The 27395-nt window shown below is 53.9% G+C and overlaps 6 protein-coding genes across 6 annotated transcripts in view; 3 read left to right on the top strand and 3 right to left on the bottom strand.

Moving 5' to 3' along the window:
* Positions 1-1892, top strand: part of GUITHDRAFT_105706 (hypothetical protein) — a gene marked incomplete at both ends in the record, with an annotated part of 2209 nt that extends 317 nt beyond the window's left edge. The window contains 7 exons of the mRNA XM_005835486.1: positions 205-338; positions 537-705; positions 866-1016; positions 1240-1277; positions 1322-1351; positions 1735-1788; positions 1833-1892. Coding sequence (XP_005835543.1) covers positions 205-338; positions 537-705; positions 866-1016; positions 1240-1277; positions 1322-1351; positions 1735-1788; positions 1833-1892 — 636 coding nt within the window. The remainder of the gene's footprint in view (positions 1-204; positions 339-536; positions 706-865; positions 1017-1239; positions 1278-1321; positions 1352-1734; positions 1789-1832) is intronic.
* Positions 1893-9997: 8105 nt separating this feature from the next.
* Positions 9998-10624, bottom strand: GUITHDRAFT_105708 (hypothetical protein; the record flags this gene model as incomplete). Its single annotated transcript, XM_005835487.1, has 1 exon — positions 9998-10624. One exon carries the CDS (start codon positions 10622-10624, stop codon positions 9998-10000), a length of 627 nt encoding a protein of 208 aa, XP_005835544.1.
* A 2362-nt stretch (positions 10625-12986) lies between these two features.
* GUITHDRAFT_136674 (hypothetical protein) lies at positions 12987-15114 on the top strand (the record flags this gene model as incomplete). The annotated part of the gene is made up of 3 exons (XM_005835488.1): positions 12987-13006; positions 13146-14745; positions 14875-15114. 3 exons carry the CDS (start codon positions 12987-12989, stop codon positions 15112-15114), a joined length of 1860 nt encoding a protein of 619 aa, XP_005835545.1.
* Positions 15115-15329: 215 nt separating this feature from the next.
* Positions 15330-20097, bottom strand: GUITHDRAFT_105710 (hypothetical protein; the record flags this gene model as incomplete). The annotated part of the gene is made up of 23 exons (XM_005835489.1): positions 15330-15388; positions 15437-15527; positions 15575-15649; positions 15708-15784; positions 15839-15931; positions 16080-16186; positions 16244-16289; positions 16338-16412; positions 16892-16997; positions 17083-17188; positions 17433-17502; positions 17763-17806; positions 17859-17915; positions 17973-18462; positions 18695-18820; positions 18885-18966; positions 19014-19112; positions 19162-19310; positions 19454-19551; positions 19601-19631; positions 19681-19750; positions 19796-19846; positions 19897-20097. 23 exons carry the CDS (start codon positions 20095-20097, stop codon positions 15330-15332), a joined length of 2403 nt encoding a protein of 800 aa, XP_005835546.1.
* Positions 20098-22724: 2627 nt separating this feature from the next.
* On the top strand, positions 22725-24788 carry GUITHDRAFT_136676 (hypothetical protein; the record flags this gene model as incomplete). Its single annotated transcript, XM_005835490.1, has 6 exons — positions 22725-22784; positions 22833-23073; positions 23116-23646; positions 23752-23878; positions 24178-24234; positions 24545-24788. 6 exons carry the CDS (start codon positions 22725-22727, stop codon positions 24786-24788), a joined length of 1260 nt encoding a protein of 419 aa, XP_005835547.1.
* Positions 24789-24873: 85 nt separating this feature from the next.
* Positions 24874-26903, bottom strand: GUITHDRAFT_105713 (hypothetical protein; the record flags this gene model as incomplete). The annotated part of the gene is made up of 14 exons (XM_005835491.1): positions 24874-24957; positions 25014-25060; positions 25114-25192; positions 25246-25292; positions 25344-25398; positions 25633-25785; positions 25837-25889; positions 25933-26140; positions 26311-26358; positions 26408-26527; positions 26582-26617; positions 26670-26751; positions 26804-26825; positions 26873-26903. 14 exons carry the CDS (start codon positions 26901-26903, stop codon positions 24874-24876), a joined length of 1065 nt encoding a protein of 354 aa, XP_005835548.1.
* Positions 26904-27395: the final 492 nt, after the last annotated feature.

Below are 27395 nucleotides of genomic sequence, written 5' to 3' on the forward strand. Positions count from 1 at the left end.
TTTCCTCCTCTTTCTCCTCCTCCTCTTTTCTCCCTCCTCCCTCCACCACCACCACCACTACCTCCTCCTCTTCCTCCTCTTCCTCCTCTTTCTCCTCCTATTCCACCACCACCACTACCTCCTCCCCCTCCCCCTCCCCCTGCAGTAGCAGGAGTGACTTTCGGCTGAGCAAGTCCGGCGGGGAGGTTGACGCCAAACATTCAGGAGATTAAAGATGCGCAGAAGAACCAGACGCAGGAGGAGGGACAGGAGGAGGGAGTGAGGAACGAGACGGATGCTGAGGAGAGTGACGAAGAGTTCAACGGGTCGAACATCGTCACCAAGGATTGGAACGTCGAGTGAGCAAAGCAAACTTCTCCCTTCTCTCTCCTTCCTCCTCCTGCCTGGCTTCCTACCCTCTCTTCTTCTCGTCTCCCCTTGCTACCCTCCACCTTGCTCCCCTCCCTTCCTTCCCTCCCATGCTAGCTTTCTCCCTCTCCGCTTGTCTCCTCCCTCCTCCTCCAGCTCGACTGCTCACTATCTGACATGTTTCCCAGCTACTACATGATCCTCGTCCGCAAACTCTTGTGCGTTTGCCGCTGCTCTGTGACGGCAGCTGAAGTTTTCCGTCCTGACAGGTGGGAGCCCACTACGAGGCAGAGGCGAATGCAGAAGAGAAAGATGGAAGGATTCTCGGGACACGACTCGTTGCTGAGTGTATCTGCGGTGAGGAGGAGGAGGAGGTGGTTGTGGTAGAAGACCAGTGGGGGCAGAAGCACCAGGAGCACTATCAGCAGGAGCAGGAGTAGGAGCAGGGGTGAAAACAGAAACGGGAAAAGCAAGAGGAGGAGGAGGAAATCTCTGGAAGGTCTGACCCCACCAACAGGAGAACATCAAGTCTCTTGCGGGCTCGGCCGACCTGTCAGTCGATGGATCCAGTCTGTTAGGAGTGAGAATCAGGAACTTGACGGTCAACGGCAACAACGCTGGTGAAGAATATCTGCTGGAGGACAGCAAGCTGTTCCGAGACCTGGCAGGTTTGCTCTCTCGGCTCCCTTGCTTTCTTCTTTCTATCTTTTTTCTCCTGCTCCTGCTCCTGCTCCTGCTCCTGCTCCTCCTCCTCGTCCTGCTCCTCCTCGTCCTGCTCCTGCTCCTGCTCCTGCTCCTGCTCCTGCTCCTCCTAATTGCCCTGCAACTGGACTCTACTCCTCTCTTGACCTTCACTCTCCTCGTCCTGTCAGCTACTCACTTCGCTCGCAGAGGTCAGCTTCTCCGTCTCCTTCCGCCGAGTTGGGCAGGTGAGAAATCTCATACCAGCTGTCCCTCAGCTGAGGATGCCCAGGTGATGGAAGGAGTTTCCCGGCGAAACGAGGTAAGAGAGGATGAGAAGAAGGAGGCAGGAGGAGGAGCAGGAGGAGGAGGAATATAGGGGAGGAGAGCGAAAGCAGGGAGATACAAGAGGAGAGGGGTGAGACAGGGAAGGATTGTTGCGAGCGGAGGAGGCTGGAGCAAGCAGGGAGATGGCAGAAGAGGCAGAGGTAGAGGCAGAGGGCGAGGACCAGGATGAGGAGGGAGGGAGGGAGGGAGGAGGGAGGGAGGAGGAGGAGGGAGGAAGGAGGGAGAGGAGGGAAGGAGAGGAGGGAGGAGGGAGGGAAGGAGGGAGGGGAGGGTGGGAGGGAGGGAGAGGAGGGAAGGAGGAGGGCGGGGGGTGAGGAAGGTTACTGAAGGAGATGATGAGTGAGCGATTCTTGCTAGATCTGCTTCATCCGAGCCGGCATGGAGGATGCTCTAGTGGCGAGGCTCCGCCAGGTCTTGATCGCTTCCTGCTGCTGCTCCTGCTGACCCTTGAGCAGGAGGTAGGAGAGGAGGCGTTCAACAGCTCTGGAGGCTACCAAGTGAGGGAGGAAGAGTGACAGGATCGCGAGAAAGGGAAGGAGTGGGCAGGGAGACGGGGATGAGAGAGCTGGACGTGAGGGAGGGGGGAGGGGGGAGTGAGGAGGAGATTGGGAACATGAAGTCGTTGTTGTATCACTTCACTCCTTCACTTCCTCGCTGTCTGCTATCCTACATCCCCGTCCCTCTCAGCTCGCCCGGCCTGACCTCCTGCTCCATGAACTTTCTCAGCTGCTTCTCGCACTCGATCGACATCTTGATCTGCTGCACCTGCGCCTTGTTCTCCCTCGTCAGCTCCTCCACCTGCTGCATGAGCTGGAGGAGGAGGCTCACAAACTCTCCCAGCATCCTCGACTCCAGCTGCTGGCTCAGCTGCATTGCGCTGGCCGTGGGCATGTTGCCGAGCTGGCGGAGCAGCGCAGGCAGAGCCTCCTCCATCTTCAGCTCCCTGCTCCTGCTGAGTATGTGCTGGCAAATCCCCAGCATCTCCTTCCGCAGGGTAGTCTTCCAGAACCTCAGGGTCTCCACCGTGCCCTTGAGCTGGACTATCTCCACCTGGGAAGGCCGCAAACTGTCCATGAGGTCCATCGACGAGCCCAGCAGCTCCTGGGAGGCTGCCAGGTCAGCCGCCAACTGCTGGAGGTCAGCTCGGATGCGCTTCACCGCTGCCCAGCTCGACGCCTCGCTCTCCCTCGCCCTGCCCAGCTGCACCCTCAGCTCCTCAGCCTCCTGCCCCGCCCGCTCGTCGTCCCCTTCCTCCTTCTCAGCTCGGCCTCGAGCCCCTCAGCTCGGGCCTGGCTCTCCTGCAGCTTTTGGGACAGGAAGTCCTTGACGTGCTCTACCTCAGCCAGGACTTGACACGCGTTTGACTCGCGCTGGGTTGACTCGAGGAGGCGCGAGCGGCACAGGTGGAGGTCCTGCTCAGCCCTCTCTGCGCTCGCGATCCTCTCAGCCTGCAGGGCGATCATTTCCTCTGCTGTTTCTGCACGCACAGAATGTCAGAAGGCAGACGAAGAGACGGAAATGAGAGGAGGAGGATGATAGATGATGATGTGGGGAGGAGGAGGAACAGGCTGGCAATTGAGGATGAAATCACCCAGGCTCTTTCTCAGCTCGTTGTTCTCAGCTCTCAGCTGGGCGATGGAGTGACTATGGCGGCTGTCGAGCTGCCGGCATCTCTTGACCTCCTCGCGCACCATCACCTTGCACTCGAATAAGCTCTCCGCCCTCTGTGACAGCAGCTGCAGGATGTTGTCCAGCTGGAGGGACTGGGTGTCAACGATGTCCAGCTGGTGGAAGAGGTGGGCTGTCATCCGGTCGAAGAACCTCTCACACTGAGCGACCTTCTCGTTCGCCGACTGGATGACAAGGTCCTGACCGTTGAGCTTCTCGTCCAACAGGTTGTCATTCAGCCTCTGAAGCTCGGCAAGCTTGCGCTGCATGCCCCTCTCCTGCTCCTCCCGTCCCTCAAGCTGAGCCCGAAGCGCTTGTAGGCGGAGGAGGAGACCGTTCTCGTACCTCCCGAGCTTGTCCTCCATCCTCTCCAACTCCAGGCTCATCATTGCACAGCTCTGCCTGCTCTCCTCCACCTCGCTCCTCAGGCTGTCTCTGTGCTTGCAGGCGGCCGCAAGCTTCGAGCGCAGCTCGTTGTTTTCCCACTCCAAGTTCATGAGCTTGTCGTTCAAGCCATCGAAGACGGCCAGCATGTCTTGAGACGCCTTATAGAAGCTCTTCATGAAGTTTTCTGCCTCCAGCCTGCTCCTCTCCCGCTGCAGGTTGCTTGCGAACGAGGAAGAGCGGAGGGCAGCCACTTCCTGCTGAGCGGAATGGAGCTGAGAACGAGCCAGCGCAAGGGAAGCCTCAGTCTGCCTCGCCGTCCTCTCCAGCGTCTTCACCTTCTCTAGCAGCAGCAAATTGTTCTCCTTCGCCTCCTCCTGCTCCGACCGCACAGCCTCAAGCTCTGCCTGTAGGGAAGAAACCTTCCTGTCTCTCTCCTTCTCCCTCCCATCTTGCTGCTCCCTACCAGCTCGAGCCTCCTCCTCCTTCAAGTCTAGCAGCCTCCTGCAACGGTCCAGCTCCTCCTCGCACAGCTTCTTCTCAGACACAACGTCGTCAAACTCGGTGTCGAGGAACTGCAACTTGGCCTGGACTTGGTTCCACTGATCTTGAGAGAGGGAGATGTGGTTCTTGAGCGAAGCAACGCTCTCCTTGGCAAGGCTGGTCTCTAGCAGCACGATCTTGGACAGGAACTTGGTCTTGAACTTGTGGTCCTCCAGCTCGTCCTTCATCGCGTGCTTCGAGTTCTCTAGGTTCCAGAAGATCTTGTAGAACTCGTCCTGAGACGACTGGATGTATCTGATCTCCGTCAAGAGGGCCATCAGGCCGGACTTGCAAGATCGAAGACTTTCCGACATCGCCATTAGCTCACTCTCTTTCTCCATCCTCGCCTCGTCCATCTTCTCCATCCTCGCCTCGCTCTCCACCTTCAACACCCTCAGCTGGTCGAGCTCGGCCATCAGCGGGATGTACCGCCGGTCCCTCTCCTCCGCCTCCTCCAGCTGCCTGTGCATCAACTCCAGCTGGTCGCTGCTGCTGGTCGCCTGCTCCTTGTAGTGCGTGCAGGCCTTCTGCATGTCTTCCAGCGCCGTCTTCTCGATGTCCAGGTGCAGCTCGTACTCAGCAATGCTCTGCATCGCCTCCGTGAGCTGCTGCTCCATGATCGAGTGGACCTCTTGCGACCTCACGAGCAGCTTCCTCGTCTCGTACAGCTCGTTCCTCGCCTCGAACGCCTCCTTGGACAGGTTCCCCAGCTCCTGCTGCTGCAGGTGGTGGTGGAGGTAGAGGCTGGAGAAGTCTGACTGTATCAAGCTGGCTTCTTCGGTAAGCCCATGTACGTCAAGGCACAGCGACTGCAGAAGGTTCACAGCTCCTGCTCTCCTCTCCTCCTCCTCCTCCCTCTCAGCCCGGCGAGCTGACTCTAACTGCTCCACCTTGCGACACTTCTCGTCTCTCTGCGTCATCAGCGCCTGAACTGCATCGGACAGGCCGGAGAGCAGCCAGTGTACTTGGAGGACCTCGTTGTGAACCCGCTCGTTGCAGAGGGCGACCTCAAGGTCGACGTCCTCCCTCCTGCTCAGCTCATGGCGGAGCTTGCTGTTGGTGCTGCTCTGACTCTCGATCGTCTTCTCGATGAAGTTCAACCGGTCAAGGAAGTGAGTCTTCACCGACGCAAGATGGTCTGAGGTCTCGAGCACATCGTCGGCCACGAGGTTGTACAGGTCCACGAGCCGGGTCAAGTCAGCCTGCAGCTGCCTATTCTTGCTGCTCTCAGCGTGTATCCTGACGTCCTTGGTCTCTGCCTCCCTGCGGGAGTCAATCAGGAGGTCCTGGAGGATGCCGATGCGGTGGGTCATGTCGGCGTGTTGCGGGACCAGCAGGTCAGCCGCCTCCTGAGCGCGGACGAGGATCTGACTTGTGCCCTCGAGGACCCGCAGCACGTTGCCGATCCCCTCACCCTCCCGCTCGATCATGTTGTCATAGATGCTGATCAGTGCTCTCCTCGCTTCATCAGAGTCCCTCAGGGCCGTTTTCTCCTCCTCCTGTGCAGTGAAAGCCTCCAGCAGCCTCTTGCTTTCAGCTTGCAAGCTGCTGACGACTTCCTTCAACCCTCCCTCGCACTTGCCGAGCTCCTCCACCAATGCCGAGGCCTCATGGGCCACGGTTTCTCGCAGAGTCTTCATCCCCACAACCTCCTCTTCCAAGGAAGCGCATCGGCCTCTGAGTGCGAAGTTCCCATCCTCCAGGCTCTCTACCGTCTCCTGAAGTTCATTGAGCTGCCTGTGGATCGCGCGGTGGTGGTCCAGCGCCAGGTTCTTCTCGACCTTGAGATTGTTCATCTCTACAACCAGGTCGCTGATGATTTTCTGCTTCATCTGATACTGCTCGTCCGACTCGCAAAGCCTCCTCCTCATTATCTCGACCTCATCCTCCAGCGCCGCTCCCTCCATCACCAGCTGCTTGTAGCTGACGTTGAACTCTTGCTGCATCTCTGCAATCTCCTGGTATTCAGCTCGAGCAGCTACGATCTCCTCGGACAGTCGCCTGTTCTCGTCCGCCAGATTTTCTTTCTCCTGCTCCATAGCAAGATACTTCTTGTACAGCACCGCTAGTTGCTCCGCCTGCTTGGAAGCCTCCTCCTCTGCACTTGTCTTGCCGTCCTCAAGGATCTGTACGTCAACCGAGGCCTTATCAAGATCGCTGCTAAGGCGGCGAACGTCGTCGACAAGTCCCGAGCTCAGAGTGTTCGCCTGCTGCCTGATAGACTGCAAGTGAAAATTCTCTTGACCGACCCGCTCAAGTTGCTCCCTTGCCTGGCTAAGATCTCGCTCGAGAGTTTGTTTTGCCTCCCTCTCACTTTGGAGGCTTCGCTTCTCCCCTGCAAGGTCCCTGGAAAGGTTCACCACACCTGACTGCAGTCGGAGCAAAACATGCTCTTGGCCTCGAACAAGCTGCTCAGCGCGTGAAATGGCCCGGCCAGCCTCATTGCCATCCGTCTCCATCGACGAGAAGTTGTCTGCCAGCCTCTTCGACAGCATCTCCACCTGCTCCGAGATATCCTGCAGAGTTTGACAGAGCGCGTTGGCAATGAGCTGGACGCGATAGGAGGAGGTCTCGTTCTGCACCAGTCGCATGGTCGAGTCGTTCAGTCGCTCTTCGAGAAGTCTCCCGAATTTCTGTGCATCGAGGTACTTTGCTCTGACATGTTGCTGGTTCTCCTCCAGGCGTCGCAGGTTCAGCTCGAGGTTGTCGACGGTTTCTTCCATCATGGCGGAAGACAGCTGGGCTTGCTCAAGTGCCTGCTGCTGGGTTGAGAGGGACAGCTCTAACTCAGATATTCTTCTTTCTGCCATGCGCAGCTTGTCTCTCATCTCAACGTTCTGATGATTTAGCGTCCCAACAGAGGTTTCATTCAGTATGAGTTGTGACCGGATTTCTTCCAGTTGTCTTCGGCTCTCCTTCTCCATGTTCGTTTTATCTTCTCTAAAGACGTCAAGTTCAGAGTTCAGTTTATGAGTCTTCGCCATCTCATCGAACAGAGCTTGTCTCAAGACTTTCTCTCTTCCCATCTCTTCAAATGACTCGATGTGCAAAGCTTCTGTCGTGCTAACGAAATCTTCGCTGATTGAAAGGATTTCTTTTTGAAGGAATGACCTGATCTCTGATATCTTTGTGACGCTTTCCGATTGTACAAGGGAGAAGGAAGCAACTTTCCGTGACAAGTCGCGTTTTGAAGCTTCCAATGATTTGATGTGAGACGACAGGTTGGAGGTTGAGAGCAAAACAATCTCAATCTTGTTCTCAAGCAAGGCAGAAGCTTCTTCCGCAGATTTGACAGCCCTTGTGAGCTCTTTGATGATTTTGACTTGCATTTCAATGTTTCGGTTTAACTCTAAGATTTCTCGTTGCTGCATATCTGTCTTTTTTGTCAATTCGTTATTCTCTGATCGAGCCTTATTCAACATACGCAAGAGGTCCAATGCTTGCTTTTCAGTTTCCTGTTGTTGCGACGAGATTGTTGATAGCATCTCTTCGAACTCTTTCATGTAAATTTCTGAATGTGACTCCCAAGTATTAGATTGTCTCCTCATGTGCTTGATCATATAATCTAACTCCGTTGCTTTCAAACTTTCATCAACGCGGGATTTCAAAGATTTCACTTCTTCTCTCAGAGATTCATTCTCTGATTTCAATCGAACATTGTCGTTCAAAATTGAAGTGTTTTGCTGTTTCAATTCGTTGAGAGTTTGCTTCAATTTACCAAGTTCTTCCCGCATGTTCGAAGTTTGCTGTGTTAGCGTTCTCTTCTCTTCTTCGGAATGTAACAATCGCTCCCTGTAACTTTCCAAATCTGTTTCATAAGATTTGACCTGCGTACAAATGGTCATGAGGCTGCAATCTACATATCAAGTTCACATTACATTGCTGTTGTACAAAACGGTGTCGTCGGCTATGCTGTCAAGTCGATCTTCTAGGATCTTACTTCTCCGCTGTTCATCAAACAATCTGACATTCAGCTCTGAGATGTTGTCTCGCAAGGAGATGACAAACGCTCCAACGGCCCTTATTTGGACGTGTAAAGGCAACACCTTGGAGTTGTGTGAATCCAGTGAATCAAGCTGGTCAATATCATGGATGACACTCTCCACCGCCTCCTTGATCAGAGCAACCTCCTCGTCCGACTGGTCTTGTGTCCCCATCTTCTGTTTCAGCTCAAGATTTTCCCTCTCGAGCTCGAAAATGTCATCCCTAGCCTGCTGCAGCAAAGACAAGCACTCGTCCCGCTCCCCAAGAAGCTGTTCCCACCTCCTCTGCGAAAACTGCAGCGCTACACCCGGCCCCGAAGAGCTGTCGTCGAGGATGTCCGAGTGTTTCACCGAGCGAGGGAGTGTAAGGGCTTCCGACAGATCTCTCGACGCAGCTAGCGGGCTGGGGGTATTGAAGTCTTCTCGTCGCATAGGATGCCCGAGTTTTGCCTCGGGGCTGGTGAAGGGATGATAGTTGTCTACCCGCCATGTCGACTTCCATGTCTTGTCAACGGCATCGTCGTAATTCTGATGCACTCGCCGTGAACCGCTCTGAGGAGGATCGTACGGGTCCATGAGCCTGGGAAAGAAAAGGCAGGTCAACAAGTCAACACAAATACACCGAAGCACTTCGATGACATGAGGCAATTTCTGCTTCTTGTGCACATTTATCAAGAGAAACAGAAACCCCGACAACAGAAAACTCTTTCGCATCATGAATTTAACTTGAAAGATTTGCGTACTAAAAGCGAGAGGGCGCATGAATATCAGCGCGGAGTAGTTATGGAAGATTGTGAAACAATCATGGTTTCTTGAGCCAGAGCATACACTTTCCTCTTCATCCTGCTCCTCCTACTTCTCCCTTGCTCTTCTTCTCCTCTCTCAGCTTCTCAGTCCTTGCGCTACAAGCCTTCCCCACCTCGCCATTTTGCACTGCACTTCAAATCCTTTCCTCACCCCACCCCATTCAGCTTCACCCTACCCCATTGTTCCATAACCCCATTCTCCTCAAAGATTACTCCTAATACCCCTTCTTTCATTAACGAGTAACCCCACCCTTTTAGATGTCGCTTGCAGCAGATGGACTGTCCACCCCAACAATTAGTGAAGTACCCCCTTGAGTATCTGATTGGTAAATCACTACGACTTACCTACGAGCAGATCCCAAAGACTTGTTCCTAGGACCTCACACTCCCTTACCACCCCTTCATTTCCACACATGTACCCCCCCTTTCATGGCGATGAAATAAACTATCACCCTAGTACGGGACTTTGTAACTGTAGCCTACGAAAAAGGTTCTAGCCAAGGTACTAGTAGGCTATAACATAAAAGTGCATTCCTTGGAGGAGGTCCTACGAACTGTCCTATCGAGGTCATATCAGCGGTAGTTGAGTCGGTCACCGTGACTGTCAAAAGGGCTCACTGCTTGTTTCCGAAGGCGTTAGTTCCCCGGAGTCCGGGCCCGGCTTCGCCGCCAGTCACTCAACGGTGGAGGGGCGCCCCGGCAGCGCCCCGGCTCAACGCCACCTGGCACACTGGCCTGCTGCAGCCTCGGAGGCTCAGGATTGTCACCGCCGTGAAGTGAACTTGCCGCGCTCAGCGGCTAGTATGCCCGCCGGGCCTCACGGTGTGCCGGGGTCACCCGGCGGGCCGCCGCGCCCGGCCCGCGATTCGCCGGAGTCGCCCGGGGCGGCCGGCCGCACGGTGCGCGGCACGCCGGGTGGCACGCGCCGGAACGGCTCAGCCCGCGGCTATCACGGCGATGATGAGTCTGAGTCTCAAACGCCTTTCACAGAGTCAGGAGAGTAGAGGAGGCTTCTCAAACTACTGTGACTTTCCAAGTCTCAGGCGGTCCCCGGCCAGCAGAAGCTGGCTCGAAAAGGTTCTGCAGTGATTCAATTTACCATGTGCTTGAATCTGAATCCTCACTGTGATCCTCGGGCTCGCCGCGGCGGCGGGAGCAGTCACAACTCACTGGAGTCTAACTAACTTAACTTAAAGGGGGGGATCTGGCATTGATGGATCGAAGATCGTGTTGTAGCTACGTCGACTTACTGCTGTCAGATGAGTCGTAGCCCTTGTCGATTCTCCTCAGCTCGCCACTCGCCATCCACTGATGGCGGAAGCGACCACCTGCGTCGTCGGCTGTCAAGATTATGTTGCATCCTGCCGGAGGCCACAAAGACGCGCGGCCGTCTGTACTCAGGCACATATACCCATCAAAGTCAAATGCCGCATTCTCCTCGGGAGGGTCCTTGGTCTTGCCATATATCTTACATTCCTTCAGTCTTGGCTTTTCGGTTTTCCATCCTGATGTCATGTCTTGTACGACTCGATCGAGCGCTTTGTACAGGCTTTTCTCCTTCATCATTACATACATCCAGGGGATGAAACATACACCCATTGTGACGCAGCACAGAAACCGAGAGCCGCTCGATGTTTTACCGTCCATTGCATTCTCATCGAAGAACTGCTGTATTGCTGCAATGAAATCATAGTACTGCTTCTCGGTACAGATCGGTGAAAGCTTCGGGGAATACGGGGGATATTTTTGCTCGCCCTTTACGTTGAATCCGATGTTGATCCAGACTTCTGCTACACCTTCTTTTGACGTGCTCATCGGAGCCAAGAAAGCTCTCCCGGAGCTCAGGTATGGACATGTTGGCATGATCTAAGAGCTTCTGCTTGTTGCCAAGAAGCAACAACCACTCGAACCTGACTGGGGGGAAGGGAGCAGCCCTTTCAAAGGGAGGGGTGTTCAAGTTCATCCATCCTTTGGAGGGGTAATGGAAGTTGACAAAAGTGTCCGGGCCACCCGGTGACCGTGCCGCCGCAGTGGCCACTGCGCGGCCGCAGTCCGTGACAGTTACCGTACGCGGTGCCAGCCGGCCCGGGCCCGGCCGTGACTCGGACCGGCCCCGCCGGGCTGAACCAATAATCTTTCGAGTCCCGGTGCCGGGCGCGGCCAGCCTCACCCGGGCCGGGCTCAGTGGCCCAGTGACCGCTAAGTTGCAACTCAGTGCGGCAACGAACCCGGGACCGTACGGTACCGAAAGACCGTACAGGGAGGCCTTGAGCTGACGAAAGCTCGGATCCTGGACCCGATGCGTTTACGTACAAGTCGGATCACCTGAGACGTCTTGCGAGGCCGCGGCCCGGAGAGACCATCCAGCGCTGCCGTCACAAGTTCCTTGTTCGCCGAGCGATCCGCCAACCACCACAGAACTTCGGAAAGCGCAACGCATCATCCTGCAAGAGGCCATCAATGCTCAGCTGGCGATGATGGGAAGAAACTTGAAAGGCCTTTGGCGGGACTCCCGGACGTGCTGAGCATATGCATTACGATGATCATCGGATGCCCTCGGATCTTCCGCTGTGCTGCTGCTTGCAGTTTGCTCCTCCAGTCGCCTGCAGTTGCGGAAGTTCAAAGTCCCCCACATGATGATCATCAGGGCCGCATGTTGGGAAACGTTCTGTCGGGTGCCGGGTACGCCTTGCACATGGACGCGGCATCTCACTCCTGAATCTTTGATGAGGGTACTGAGGACGCTATTGCACTTCTCAGTCGCGGCGATCAGTGGCCCGTCCGATCAACTTTGTCGGGAGCCACTTTAAATGTTTGCAAGGTGAGGTCGTGAATGTTTATAAGGGATCGGTGGGTAGAGGGGGTAGTGGGGGTAGTGGGGGTAGTGGGGGTACCGTCAGGAGGGTGCAACCAAGCAGTTTGACCGTCGGTCACCTATGGTTTTGGAGATATTCTTCCAAATTATTGAAAAGTATTCTGTATATTGAAATTTTCACTTTAAATGATTAAATTTTTCACTCAAAAAAATTCCCCCACCCTTCCAATCCCCGAGCTTCTCTCACTATACCCCCGTCATTCCCCATATTCAGTAAAGTACCCCTCTTTATTCCCTTAGACTACCCACCCATTTCTACCACGTTTCCCCGTTTCCCCGAGTGACCCCCGTTGCTGACCAACCTTCTCTCCCCAGTGTGACCCCCACCCTCATAAATCTCGGTTGAATGGGACCTGTGTACCCCACCCCCTTCGACCATGGTTTGCTTGTAAGCCTACCCCCTTCGTGATTACGCCTCCGGCAAATAAACTTTTCACTGACAGCATTCTATTACTGAAAGTTGAAATTTATAGACAATATATTAGCTTAAAAGTTGAAAATTGTGGTCTTGAATAAATAAATTTGATACATGTTGAAACAACAACTTTATTTTGTGAAAATGTTTATGCTGTTTTCTCTCCTTGGTGGGGTGATATACCCGACCTGGACTTCGACATTGTTTGCCTAGTCAAATCAACCCCTTCTCTCCCCAAGTTTTAAAAAGTACTCCCACCCACCCCTTTTAAAAAGCACCCCACCTTTATTTCATAGGGTGCTCCATAACCCGGTGGAATAGTTCATTCGAAACCTTTAATCACAGGGGTGGGTATATGTACCCACCCCTACCAACTACCCCTCGTGAAATCGGGAAGGGCGAGCCCAGACTCCCCGACAGGAGGAAGAGGAAGATGATGACGAGGGGGAACGGGAGGGGAACGGGAGGGGAACGGGAGAGGTTGGGGGGATAAGGAGCACGAGGAAGGGAGAGAAGGGGAAGAGCAGGGAGGGAGGGAGGAGGGAAGGGGGCAAAGCAGGAAGGGAGAGAGGGAGGGGATCGTAGACACATTGGGTAGGTTAATCGTACGGATTGTGGGAGTGAGGAGGCTAAATACAACCACGCTGCTATAGCTCGCACCTCAACTAGAAGGAAACAGGCGGAGAATATGGGAAGGAGCCGAAAGTTTCTTCAAGTGATCCACCAAAGTTTTTGATAGGATCCAAAGGTCAACAGATCAGGGCGTGATAGATCGCCAGAACAGCAAATGGGAATCTGAAACTTGGTAGCATCAATTATCAAGAAAGATTTTCTATCCCCCAGCAGTTGAATTAGGAAGAAACCTCTACTTGGGTCTCCCAAGTTTCTCAAGGCTGTTGAGCAGATGCCGTCTCTCGCCCAGAACAAGGACGACGATGGACTTCTCTCGTCCAAGGTGAACAAGACACTTCGCTGCTGGCTCCTCTATCCTCACGTGCTCTTTCAAACAGGAAGCAGCACACAACAATCATAGCTCTTCGCACTCGAGGTAGTTGCGCTGCGCTGGGGAAGTGCCTGTCCTGATGATATAGCAGGTCGAACAACCCCGACGCGTCCTCGCTCATGGAAATCATCTCCAACCCGACCAAGGCTCAGCTCTACACCACCGTTGGCCCTGTTTCGCTCATCCAAGCTCTGTCCGACAACATCCGCCCTGCTCTGCTCGTCGCGGTTGTCTCCGTCTCCCTCTCCATCGGCCTCGGCATTGCCAGTGGCTCGACGCCACTAGCAGGACTCCGCACGGCGATCTGGGGGGGACTTTTCTGCGGTGCCTTCGGTTCTTCTCCTTTCAATATCATCGGGCCAGCTGGAGCGCTTGCTGGGCAACTCTCCAAGTACTCGTCGATGTGGGGGCCTGACGTGCTGCCATGGATCGCCATTTGCAGCGGGTTCCTGTGCGCCGTTATCCTCAAGTTGAACCTGCAGAAGTACATGCTGTTCATGCCTAAGAGCGTGTTCGAGGGCTTCACGGTCGCCGTGGCCTTCGGGATCGGGTTGAAGCAGATCAACTACGCCTGCGGCCTGCACGGCCTGCACAAACACGAGCACTTCATCGAGAACGTGTGGGAGTCCATCAAGAACTTGCCGCACGCTCGGATGTCTTCTCTCGCTCTCTTCGTCCCGGAGACCATCCTCCTCTTCGTCCTCCTGAAGAAGGTGCCCAAGATCCCCTGGATGGTGATTGTGCCGTTCGTCACCATCATCTTCGGCTATGTAGCATCTGGAGAGTCCGAAGGGTTTTCTCTCGACACCCTCAAGACTGAGTTCGGCGTGTTGACCAACGACATCATCGAGTTTCCGGATTTCTCGGTCGTCGAAAGGATCGCGAGCAACTTTGGCGCCTTCGCCTCCGCCTGCTTCTCTGTGTGCCTGGTTGCCGTCCTTGAGACGTTGATCAGCGCCAAGATAGCCGACTTCCGCGCTCACGACAACTTCCTGGGATCCTTCGACGAGGGGAAGGAGCTGCGGGCGCTTGCTGGCGCGCAGGTCCTCTGCGGCCTCCTCGGGGGTCTTCCTCCTACCGGCGTTTTTGTGCGTACCAGCGTGAACCAACTCAACGGGGCGACGCACGTGCTGTCACAATGGATGAACGCCATCTTCGTCATGATCATCACGGTAGCGACTATGCCTGTGTTCTCCTACCTGCCCCTCTCCTCCGTCGCCTCTATCCTCGTCGTCAGTTCCGTCCGCATGATCCCGATGCACTTCCTCCACGACCTCTGGAAGAACGACAAGAGCCACTTCGGCCTCTGCATGTTCACCGCGGCCGTGGGGATCTGGTCGGATCCTGTTGAAGGCCTGCTGGGTGGGATGCTGATCGCTTTCCTCATGGGCGCCATGAGCTCCAACACAGCGAGCGGTGCCGTGGTGATGGAGAAGTCGGAGGTGATGTTGGACGGGGAGGAGCTTCCTGCGGGGATCGTTCAGATCACTGGGCCAGTCACGTACGCCAACGGGGAGGGAATCATGAAGCGGTCACTGGACGTCATGGAGTTCAGCCCAGTCATGTGCGTCCTCGACCTCTCGCGGGTGACTGAGATGGACATGGATGGGGGTGAAGCCGTCGAGCGCCTCGTCGTGTCCCTGCAGAAGAGGATGAAGAGCAACGCCCAGAACTTGACCGGAGGAGGGCAGGTGATAATTTTGCCTTGTCTTCCTTCTCTCGCGCCACTCCTCTTCTCAAACTTAGTTCTTCCCAACGTCCTTTCCTCATCTTCATTCTCGTCCTGGTCGTTGTCCCCTTGCTGACAAGTCAACCAACAGGTCGCGTTCGTCGGCATCCCCAACAGCATCAAGCATGTTTTGCATTCTCAGCATCACATCAAGGAGGTGCTCGAAGGAAGAGACAGCTTCTCCACCGTCGCCGGAGCTCTCAAGCAGATGTCACACGCCATGTCCCGTGAGATCAATTTGGTCGTTGACCAGTCAGAGACGTTGATCACCGCGAGTTTCAACTCTCAGTGCATGGGAGGCTCGGACTATCCTGTAGAGACCAAGCAGTAACGCGGCAGCGAGCCCGGTCGCAAGATGCCCCCGGCATGTCGTCGAGGCCGTCAGCCTGCCTCTCGTGTTGGGCCCTCTCCTCGTTGTGTTGTTCCATGTCAGTCTGTATCGCCTCATGTCTTGTACCATAAGCTCCCTCTCTCCCTAAGAGAACCTTCTACACCCTCCTCCAGTACCAGATAATCCTTATGATTGAACAAACGAACCCTCTTTGATTACTTTGCCGCCAACCCCTTGCGGATCTTTCCTTTCCTGCGTGGTCGGGATTCCAGTACTGCCCAATGGTCATCATGCAGGCAAACAAGCAGCTGCCTGCTCTCACCGTCAAGGTTGATGCCGGCCTCTGTACTGTTGGTGCGCAGGGACTCGTACCGAATGACAAGCTCCTTGAACTTCTCAGCGACTTGAAGCTCCTAAGGCACCAATCACGACGTTCTCAGGGCTACAAGTGTGTGCACACGTTGATTTGAAACATCTTGTAGAGTAAGGGATCATCCTCCCTGGTGATGGGGATCAAATTCCTCTTGTCCGCAACCTGGAATGCAACAGTTCCAGGTTGCAGTGAGCGACGGGCAAGACGAGGTCATGACAACCTGCTCTACGGTGCGATCCAGCCTCGGGTGGATGACGTTTCCTGTCTCTTCCAACTTTCCCGGCCGACATCGCAACTCTGTCCATCACATTTCAGGCCATCAACAGCAAAGCGACTTGATTTTCTGCTCACTTTCTTGCTCCCAGCAGTCTCCGTGCTCCCACCACATGCTCCCATAGATCTCATTGTTGAGCAGGACCATCTCAGCCTGCTTGGAGTTCTGGCCTGTTGAAAAATGACTCGTCAGGGCCCGGGCGTATCTTCCTTTTGATCCTCTTTCAACAAAGACAGCCGCATCATCGCTCCCCCTTTTCATCGTCGTCAAACTTCTGATCCTCTCCTCGATTTTGATCCCAAAGATTCCTCCACTCACCGCAGTAGAACGCCTCGAAGTTGTTGTTAAAGAATTTACACTCCCTCACTCTCGCTCGGGCAGAGTCGTCCACACCGACCCCGTAGTTGGTGTAATGGAACTCGCAGCTACAGGAGGCTCGTCACCGAGGTAGTAGGAGAGGACAGGAAACTATCTCATCCCACCCTTCCAGTTCTCCGTAGGATCCGCCGACGAAGGAAGCCCCTCCCCCTGTCCGCTCATCATCGCCCCAGCAGTCTGTCGTAGCAAGCTACTCACCTCCGTTGAAGCCACAGTCTTCCATCTTACACTTCTCCACGTGAACCTCCGCTCGGTCGCATCCAACTATCCCCTCTTCGCATCCATCAGCCATGGCCTTCTCTGCCCTTCCTTATCCAGTCTTTCTCTCCTCTGCTCTGCCCTTCCATCCTCTCCTCTCCCTTTCTCTCCTCTGCTCTCTTTCGCCCTGCTCCCCTCGTCTGGTCTCGTCTCTGGTATCTTCATTTCATCTCTCCTTCCCCTCCCCTCCTTGCCCCCTCCCATCCCCTCCTCCACTTCTCACCTGCAGCCATCCGACAGTCTTGCTGGAGATGATTCGGAAAGTTTTCTACCCACCATTGATTCTTCCCACACCCGAGTCCTCCTACAACTCCCTCAATCCTCTCCTCCACCCCGCTCTCCTCTTCACCGCAGATGCTTGAGGACAGGATGACCTCGGCCCACCTCTCACACAGCAGGGCTGTTCCTCCAGCACTTCGGATCTAGAGGTAGACGGAGTCATCGAACGTACATGAAGACACAACCGGCAGGCAAGCAGGACAAGCCACTCAGACCGAACTCATCACTCCTCTCGATCGCAGTATCTTGTGACATCAATCCATGGAAGCAAACAAGCTCGTAGTCGATCACCTCGCAGCTGTTGATCACCCAGGGCCCACTCTGGAAAGGATCGACTCGAAGTCAGCACAGACCACATCCCTCCATCGCGTGTCTCCCATCTTCTCCTTCCTCTCTGCCTCCTCACCTCAATCCTGATCGTTGCCAACGCTTCATCCGGCGGAGGCTTCAGCTCCACAGGACATCCCTCAGCGGTCCTTCCACAGGGACCGACGAAATTTCGCAGCAGTGGGCTGTACCATCGTTGAAGTCAGCAGGAAGGTAAGTTGATTGCAGGAAGCAAGAAACAACATGACTTGGAGGGGGGGAGGGGGGGGGGGACAGAAAGAATGAGTTGACAAGTAGACAGAAGAATGAGTAGGACAAGACGAGACAGGAGAGCGAGGAGAGCGAGAAGGGAGATCGCGATTGATGAGCAGCAGGCTGGAAGTGACGAGGTCCTGGGGAGACACGAAGGAACCGGAGCCTAGTCTCAACCTGACGTAATCCGAGTAAGGGCCAAAAGTTCCACCAGGCCATCGTGGGTCCTTCCTCAAACCTCCTGGACCTGCACAAGTTCAGCACAGAGCAACGGCTGCCTCTCTTCCTCTCCTCCCCTGCTTGTCTCCTACCTGCTTCGAAGACGCAGCAGAGACCCTTGATCGATCCCTCGCTTCCTTCCCGCAGCTCCCATTGTCCCCAAACTCTCGCCGTTCGCGTGCCTGGCTGGTTTCATCCCCCGCCAATCCTCCCCTTGCTCTTCCTCCTCTTTCTGCCCCGCCTCCCATCCCCCCAACCTCCTCTCAACCAAATCCATTTGCCCATTACCTGCAATGTTCACCTTCGTATTGTTTTCTTTGGGGATGATAGGCCTGTACAACGAATAGAGTTTGAGCAGGAGGCCAAGAAACATCCTCTCTTTACCCATCACGGTATCCTATGTCTTCATCGAATTCATTGAAGACTCTTCTAGTCCGCAGGCTGCAAACAACTCAACATCTGCGGCTCTTGCTCATCCCTCCCTTCCTCCCTACCGACCTGCGCCCAAACCCTCGAAAGACTTTCCCAAGGTTCTTTTTCCTCTTGTCCCAATCCACCACCTCGTCGTCGTATCCCGGCTCCTTGACTCTCTCCCCCACTTGCAGCAGCTGGTGCTCGTACATGTCGTTGTAGGAGTACAGGTTCGCTATCCGGTCCCCACTGACGTGCAACCTGGCACTTGTCTCCTCTGCTACCCGCAGCCCAGCAGCAAGGGAGTACTTATCGGGAACTAGAATGTCTCCCTCCTCAGCTGGAAAGTTCCTCCTCAAGGAGATCGGGCCCCTTGTCTCCAGGGGAGAAACAGGAAAGTCGAGACCCCATGAAAAACCTGGATGCTTGACTGCCAGCCAGTCCTCCTCCTCAGCCGGCAGCCAGTATCTCAGGTCATTCTGTTCCCTTCCGAGGATGGAGGAGTGTGGGAATTCGATGCCCTCGTGTTGTGACAGCATGTCGTCATCGGTGGAGGGATCGATGGAGCACAGCCCAGCTGTAAGGAAATGTCGATCAGGCAGACAAGGGAATTGCCGGGGCGGAAGGAGGAGAAAGGGGAGGAGGAAGGGCACAGAGCGCAGGAGGAAGGAGGAGGAGACAGGAAGAGGGAGGTAGAGGGAGGAGGAGAGAAGGAGAGAGGAGGAGAGAGGAGGAGACAGGTAGAGGGAGGAGGAGACAGGAGGATACAGGAAGAGGGAGGTAGAGGGAGGCGGAGGAGAAGGTAATACCATCGTCCCTCGAGTCGCACCAAGTCTCGTTGAAACTGGAGAGTTTCTCGGACATGGAGATCCTGCGTTGGAACCTCCGGCTGACCCATCGGCATCGTCCACAGCCATCGCCCCCAAGGCACCTCTCTGCGCGGTCATATTAGTGTTCAACCCTCCACCCTCCCTCCCTCCTCGCCCTGCGCCAGGGCACCTGCTGAAGAAATCATCTCCTCCAGCGGATCTCCATTGATCTCGAGCTCTTTCAGACGCGCAGCCCTCACGTACAAGATCAGCTGAGAAAGACCGTCAGGTGAAGGGACGGTCTTCTCAGCTCATCGACCGGGTTGGTTCCGATGACAGGAGGGAGCTCTTCCTCCGGGACCCTCTTGTAAGGGGGGAACTTTCCTTCCTTCAGCTGCTTCCTGTGAGTCTCCGTTATCTTCAAGTCCAATCAGTCTCGCCACCAAGCAGGTCGTTTGTCTTATCACCCCGTTGTTGAATGTCCCACTCAGAAGAGCTTTCTTCTCTTCCCACATTTCCCTCATTAGATCATTGAGAAAGTCCTGCTGAGCCTCGGAAGGGGGCTTATGGAAGGGGTCGTAGCTGCTGTTGTACAGCACTTGTTGGACGTTGTTCCCTGAGATCCAAGACTCAGGCTGAGGAATGCAGGAGGAGCGAAGAGAAAGCAAATGTAAGCGGTAGGGGAACACATGAGGGAGTGATCGCAGCAAAGAGGCAAAGGGACGAGGAAAGGAAAGCAACAGGAGGAAAGCATCTTACAATCCTCCTCTTCCAACATGGGGATTCGGACTACATTCGGATTCTCAGCTTCTCCTGCGTCCTGCATGCATGCTTCGATAGGATCTGCTGCTGTTGGTCTGGGGAGTAGCGATGCGTCATCAACAACGAGGTGCGGAGAAGTCATACTTGAACTGATCGTTGGGTTCTTCTCTCAAGTCTTGTTATGCAAGTAAGATACAGCAAGCTCTTTGACCCTGCCAGCCCACCTTCTATGATCTTCTTGCCCATCTTCTGATCAAACGATCGAAACACATCCTTCGACTTCAACTTCTTCTCCTGACAAGAGTATCAGATGGCCAGCGATGCTGGAGCCTCGTTTACTTGTGGATCGCAGGTTTGTGCATTGAGCTCCGCTAGCTTCTGCTCAAATTCCTGCCATGACCTCTGAGCAACCTCGTAGGTTGAGGTCTTGAAGTTCAAACCGCCAAGACATCTTCATATCGTTCTTCGCTGCCAGCTCCCCTTAGATTGTGACGAAAGGCACCTAAGGCGTTCAAGATTGGATGCTTGGGTCGCACGCAGTTGTCTTGCAACAACCTCGACAGCCTGGACTGGATCGGAAGCGAAAGCACAAGCACCCAGCAGAGCAAACAGCGATGTGCCATGAAGGAGAAAGGAGACATCACCACGAACCTTCCAGCAGGCGAATCGTCCTTGTCTGCCGCTTCCTCACAGCAAAGACGGGATTCCTCCTCTCTGCAACTCCCCTCTGCTGATCTCTCTCGACTTCCACCTGTCTTGCTCCTTCATCGTCAGGGTCAAGGCTCCCGCAGTAGCCGCATCGCAGTGCTCAACTTCGCCACTCAGCGGCTGCCCGAGTAGGGGGGTCCGAGCCTCCGGGCCCCGGGCCCGGCCCGGGGGCCGCTACGGTGGGCCCCGGCTCAGTAGTGGCTCAAGTTACTCAAAGAGTCAGCCAAAACAAATCAGGACCGTAGGCGTTCTTAGCTGCCTTTACTCAAAGTTAAGTTAAAAATCAGTACTAGCAGTTCTTAGCTGAGTTCCTAGCTAACGAGTACCGGTCCGATGGAGCAGTACCGGTACTTTAACAGGGCAGAAGTGGGGTGAGAGAGCACTGTAGCTGAGACTCTCATTCGATACAGGGTGGGTACTACCGGGGGTCGGGCTTCTCCCCCATTTAAAGAGGCAGCAGGGTTACCACGGAGGGAGCAGCAGGATGTGCTGTACTGTGCGTTGCAGTCATGTAGCGTTAGTTAGAGATCTGTGATGAAGGAGGAGGGAGGGAGAAATACAAGCGTCATCGTGGTATCAGCGCATTCCTTGTGGTATCAGCGCATTCCTTGTGGTATCAGCGCATTCCAGTGTGAGAAGTTTGACACAGGGAGTTGTCTGACACTGGGAGTCATTTTCGCGCGACTGAACTTTTTGTCATCAGACCTCAACAACACATGCCACGGAAGGAGAAAGCTTCAAAAAGAAATCAAGAGGACAGCAGCTCGTCCTCAGGCAAGAAGGCTCGAGTTGAACCAAAACCCGATGAGGACAAGGTAAGACTCTTCATACGATTCCACCGATGTAACGCATTTTCTGATTTTGGGTACGATGCAGTGTGCAAAATGTATGCGATATTTTCCTACCTATGATTACCAGCCAACTAAAACAGAGTGCTGTGGAATGCCAATCCAAGGAAAACATTGTGTCAAATGCGGTCCATACACAAGGATAGCCGCATGTCTCAAGAACGGTGACTGCTTGGGGTATTGCGGAGGGGACGAGAAGTGCGTGTATTGCAGGAGACATCGGCCTCAGTGCGAGCTCTGCCCAATCTGCGACGGATGCGACCATTGTTGTTACGGCGGCTTGGATGCCAAAGAATGTAAAAAGTGCAAATATCAGCGAGCGCCGTGTGAGATCTGTTCTGGCTGCGGCAGCTGCGTTTTCTCCTGCTGCAAATGCAAAAAGTGCCCCGACTGCGACAGAAGTTATTCAGAGGGGCCGAAAAGAGATGATGATGAAACTTGTCAATGCGATTCAAGAGACTTCATCTTGCTGAGGTTCAAGCCAAACTCTCATCGCTGAAGTCTGCTATGGTAAAACTTCTCCTTTGGCCATGCTTGCAGCTCATGCCCCGTGTTGACTCCCAGGTGCAGGATGAGTTCTGTACTCCTGCCCATCCTTGTGTCAGAACTCATAGGAACCGAGCTCTCACCAGATGAATCGGATCTAGCTCTAAGATAGGGAGAGCCATCACAGCTACGGTGATGACAACCTCTACATCAACAACAGAGCAAGTCAAGACTACAGCAAGAAGGACGGGTCTGTTATCCTCAAGCTCATGGCAAGAGGTTTGGGGAAAGAAGAGCCACGAGGAAAGGAGTTCTTGCTCACCAGGGCCCGCTGTGTGCCCGCTCTCTCTCTCTCTCTCTCTCTCTCTCTCTCTCTCTCTCTCTCTCTCTGTGTGTGTGTGTGTGTGTGTGTGTGTGTGTGTGACGGTGTGTGTGTGTGACGGTGTGTGTGTGTGTGCGTTACAAGTAAGAAAGTTTCCATGAGTACTAGAGTGCCTGTTTCCGTTACGGTTTATCGGAGCTTGCTAATCAATATAGTACGGCCCACAGCAAACATCATATCATGATGATGATACTATCAGTCTACCTTGCGTGACCGGGCCGTCTTGGCACGGGCGGCACGACACTGACACTCGGAGGTTCCGACGGCGAGGCTGAAATCTTCGCACTGCCGCAAGCCTCGAACCGTTTCAAGACATCATATGATTTGTCATGTTGGAGCCTCCGATCCAACAGTACCCGGCCGCCCAGCCGGGGTTCACTCAGTGAGTCACCCGGTGACCGGTGCCCGGCCAGGCCGAGGCTGCCGATTCAAACTGAACGTACTACTACAGGCTACGGAACTAGAAAACTTGACTATAAAATTGAGTGATAAGGCTAGAACTTGAGCCTTGGGGAAGTCCGGGGATCACGCGATTAAAAACATTGTAAGCGATTATAAGTGTTTTAGCCTTTGCAGGAACGGTACTCCGACCCCTACCCCCAGTAACCTGGACGGGATACGAGGGGTTGTGGTACGACAAGAGACTAGCCTAGTAGGAGTGAGCCCTCATTGATCAGCGAGGAAGCGGCCGGGAGGGAGGAACCCGAGCAAGGCAATGGGAGGAGGGAGAGGAGGAGGGAGAGGAGGGGGGAGATAACGAGTACAGGACTTAAGGGAGTGCAGAGATGGACAGATTCAATCTTCACTTTGTTGACTCGAACTGACGTATCTACTTATCAGCAGGATGGGAAGACCAACAGGATCTGAAGACAACAAAATCATTGGGCTGTTCTTTGCAAAGACGGTAAAAATGCTGCTGAATCTTAGGGGAAACAAATTGATTGCAATCCAGGTTTTGAAGGAAAATCCCAAAGACGCATCTAAATCCGTAGCAAGATCCGGATTCTGCTCGGTCTTTGCTGCATTAGCGCGATGCTGTCCATCGGCAGTTCGGAATGAAGATCCCTTTGTGGGGAGATATGGGTTGACCGAGATGGAATACAACAAGCTGCTCGAGAGACATGGGTTCAGAAAAGTTCGAGCCCGCAAGTCCATCTTCAAGCAGAAGCAAGTCGCTGAGAAATTCCCGACAGGTATGTGCAAAGCTGTCTTGCTGGCACTGATGAAGGCCGCAGTGCGTTATTTGTTTGCCGGATGCTGTTGGAAGAACCCAAGAAACGAGGAGGACAAGAAAGAGTTGGAGAACGGATGGCAGCTGCTTGCAGCTTCGTCTGTGCCATTCAAAGCACAGTGCTCTCTTGGAAAGTTTCTCTCTCTTTGCCAAGAGTTTCATGATGAGTGGGATGCTTTCAACACTGGCTTTCTTTCTTGCCGCAGCGATGTGCCCTCGCCTATGCAAAGTGCTGTAGTGGACAGCGATTCAGATACCGAAGGTGAACGACCGACCAAGAGACTTTGTTCCAGGCATGTACGGGAGGAGCTCGCATGCAGCGACTGCGGACATGAGGAGAGCATTGCGGAGTTTGCGATGACTTGCGAGCTGCCGATGGAGATGCAGCACCCTGTCGATGTTTTTGATTGCACCGGCATCAATGCGCAGGACCCGCTCTTCGATCAGGACTCAGCACCCGTCAACCCCACGCAAGACATGCATGGCTTCTGCTTGGAAGATTCTGTTGATAGGCCCCACCTAGACAAGCCCCCTGGTGACGAGTTCGCTGCTCTGTTTGATACTCACATGGACCCCAACGACTTAATGGTTGGAAATTAACTGTATATTGTTTGCTTTAATGATCGCCGAGTCCGTTCAGGCGGCCGCAAACTTTGCCCGGCCAGTGAGGCTTCGGAGCCCGAGGCCGCGGCTTCAACTTGGCTTCCAAGTCTTGGCTTCCAAGTTGACGCCGCAGTGACGGTCGGAGCTGCCATGATTCAAGGACGGTCTGACTCTGTGAGCCTACTACCGGGTAGCAAGTTACCGTAGTACCGTACCGCGGGCCGGCGGCCCAGTCACGGTCACCGTCACTCACGGTGCGCGACTCGTTGAAAAGTTCAACGGCCGACGAGAGTCCTTACCGAATTGAGAACGATGACTCTATATATCTCTTATTATCTTAAAATCATTGTACGTATCTTTTTTTTGTTCAAACTAAAACTCATTTTGTTGTTTGGTAAAAACAAAAAAGAAAAGTCGTTCCTTTCACCACTCAGTTGTTTTTGTTTGACTACTCCGGAAATAGATCCTGCTGTTTGACTCTCCCTGATCCAGGCATGTTTGAAGTGCTCGCGGCAAGAAGGTGAGAAGGAGGAATAGAGACAAGAGGAGAGCAGATAAGAGCTGAGCAAGGAGAGAGAGGAGAGGAGGAAGGAGAGTGATGAGGGAGAGAAGAGAGGAGAGCAGATAAGAGCTGAGCAAGGAGAGAGAGGAGAGGAGGAAGGAGAGTGATGAGGGAGAGAAGAGAGGAGAGCAGGAGAGAGTGTGATGAGAGCTAAGCATGGAAAGAGATCACAGAGAGGAAGGGAGAGAATGGGCAAGAGGTCGGAATTAAGGATGCGTCCTTCAGCACTTGCCAGATGGTTTAGCAGGTGTCCTGACTTGAGTCGCAGCTTGGGCAGCGTTGGGGCTGTGAACGTCATGTATCCAGAGCCTTACTTCCTGTCGGAGAAGTCTCATCGACGGGAGGGAGTGACAAAATCTTCTTGCAACAACGTCACCGACATGGTCGGCAAAGGCTGTATGGTCCCATCGGGATATGCCTACGGCATTGGAACCAACCGCCAAACGTTCGGTGGCGATTACGGTCCCGAGACCTACAATGTTGGTGACATCTGGGGCGGACGACAGGAGTGATGGGCGCTTGCTCGTTTCACAACTGACCAATCGCTGGGCAAAAACTCAATTGGATCTTTGGGATGGTTTTAATATACAGCTCTTGTCATTGACCTTTGATCTCTGAAACAATAAAATTCAAGGGGATCGCTACAGTTGCTCCCAACGAAACGCCCAGCAGCAGAGCGACCTGTGGAAGACTATCAGCTTCTCCTCTTTTTGACTCTTCGTGTTGCGTGCTAATACCACCATGATGTACCCCGCATGCTCTCGTTCTCTGACAGATCCGATGTCTGTTGATGCAGCAATCGGCTTGAATCTGATGAACAAGAATTTCGAGCGATACCTGGATTGAAGGACAAGCAAGCTTGTGGAGCGTAAGTCATACATACAACGGAGAGAGCTCCGTTTGAGTATCCTAAAGCCTTCGGAAACAATCAGACAATCCCTGGCAGCAAAGCTTCTTCTGCCAGCATACAGCAGTCGTGAAAAACAGCATAAGATCACTGCGTATTGCATCGCCCCCTGCGAGTGATTGTCAACAAATTCTTGATACTCAAAGGATCGATATGGTACCAAACACCATGAAGGAAGGAATGAAAACAACTCTCAGGTACGACATTCCGAGCAGCTGAGCAGTCCTGTCACATCCAAAGAAAGCAAGTTCACTCTACTCAACTTGCCGTCGGCATTCCATCCTCAATGATAGAGTACAACGAGCCTTTTGATTTTTTCCGGAAAAGTCGTGATATCGGAGCCCCCGTTGCATTGCCCAACGTGTCTGTTGCAGCATATATAGATACGACGATTACCGATAGCCATCTGCGCCAATTAGTCGAGTTCGGCATTGCTGGTCCTTCCTTACCCTCTTGTCAATCCGAGTGTAGATCCTTCGACGTTTGTTGCCATTCCTGGGAAGACCGCCATCGTTGTAGCGTTGATGACGATCTAAGAGCGTGACTGTCATGACATAAACGAACAGTCTTTGATCAACCTGAGACCAAGCATATACTCCAACCTGCCAGCAATGCCATGTCACCGCACCTGGAGAGAACGATGGGCACAGGACCTGCTTCATTATTGCCAACTTTTCACCCCATCTCAGCGCACGATCAGGAGGCACTGGAGGGATATTCAAAGATATTGCGTATCCGACCTTGCTGACCAGTCAGATGAGTTCCAGAGGATTTGGTGTAGTTTACAGCTGCACAGATCAACGCGATCATGGAAGAGATAGCGAAGAAGGCAACTCCGGTATCGCTCTCGGAGAAGGTAGCCTTCGTCAAAATCCTAAACCCACAGACCTGTCCAGGTTTCACGCAAGGAATGTCGAGACATGGGCACACAAGCAAGCCGGCGAATCCTTGACCCGCCTGCGCCGGAGTAGCGAGATCAACTGCAGACGGAACGTGAGCTGGTCGCAATCAGAATGATGAATGTTGCTTTCCTCCTGCTTCTGAACGACTGCTGATTGAAGAAACAAATCCCCACAGAGATCCCTAGAGAGTCTCATGCTCATGGCTCAAGAGCAGAAGTTCCGAACCTCAATCACTCCACTCCCCATAGCCAGAATTCCAGCCAAGACAAACACCTTTGAATGTGATGCATCACAAGAGCACAGACGGGATGAAGCAACAGACCAGCGTCCAGGCCATTCCTTCCGAGAGTCTGTCGATTGCGGCAGGAATACACAACAACATGGTCGAGACAAGAAGGAACCCAACCCCAAACCGGAACGAGAAGCTAAACTTTGCTCCCTCCTGCACTATCTCTGTCATCCTCGGAAGTTCCGAAGGCATTTGGTCTGTTCTCACCTGACTGATCAGTAGCAAAGTCACGAGCGTCGCCACCTGGAGGTTTCAAGTCATCGAACCCTCGGGGTCAACTTTCAGCAAATGGCACCTCAAACAACCAGGTGAACCACACGGCGGCGCTGGGACTACCAGGAAACGACAGACGAAAATAATCTACAGCTGCAAGCAAGCTGAAACATCGATGAGAAATTCATGCACACACGTCAAATCAGCTTCCCAAACCTATTCCAAGCAACCAGTGTTCCTGGTAATCAAGAATCACACTTAGAAGCAATGGACAACTTGACGCACCCGTTCCCAGCAGGAAGACCGAGAAGGACATCAGCGAGGTGGAGTGTTCTGCTTCGGTTGGAAAGCAGGAATTCACAACGGCATGCAAAGGCTCGAAGCATTCTCACCGTGGTCTTCACCACTTGGTTTCCTTGCTTGAAGGAGTTGAAAAGGATCTTGATTCGCATAAGACAGTCGATCGTACGGTAGCTCATGGTGGTTCGATTTGGCCAGGAGTGCATCTCTACAAGACAGGCAAAAAGAGAGACTATTATCACTTAAGTCTTTACACTCCCTCCAACTTCTTCACCTCCCCCCATTCTCCCCTACCTTCACCCCCTCCCCTACCTTCACCTTCACTCCCTCCCCTACCTTCACTCCCTCCCCTACCTTCACCCCCTCCCCTACCTTCACCCCCTCCCCTACCTTCACTCCCTCCCCTACCTTCACCCCCTCCCCTACCTTCACTCCCCTCCCCTACCTTCACCTTCACTCCCTCCCCTACCTTCACTCCCTCCCCTACCTTCACTCCCCCCCTACCTTC

Source organism: Guillardia theta (assembly GCF_000315625.1).
Source record: "Guillardia theta CCMP2712 unplaced genomic scaffold GUITHscaffold_21, whole genome shotgun sequence".
NCBI classification, from domain to species: Eukaryota; class Cryptophyceae; order Pyrenomonadales; family Geminigeraceae; genus Guillardia; species Guillardia theta.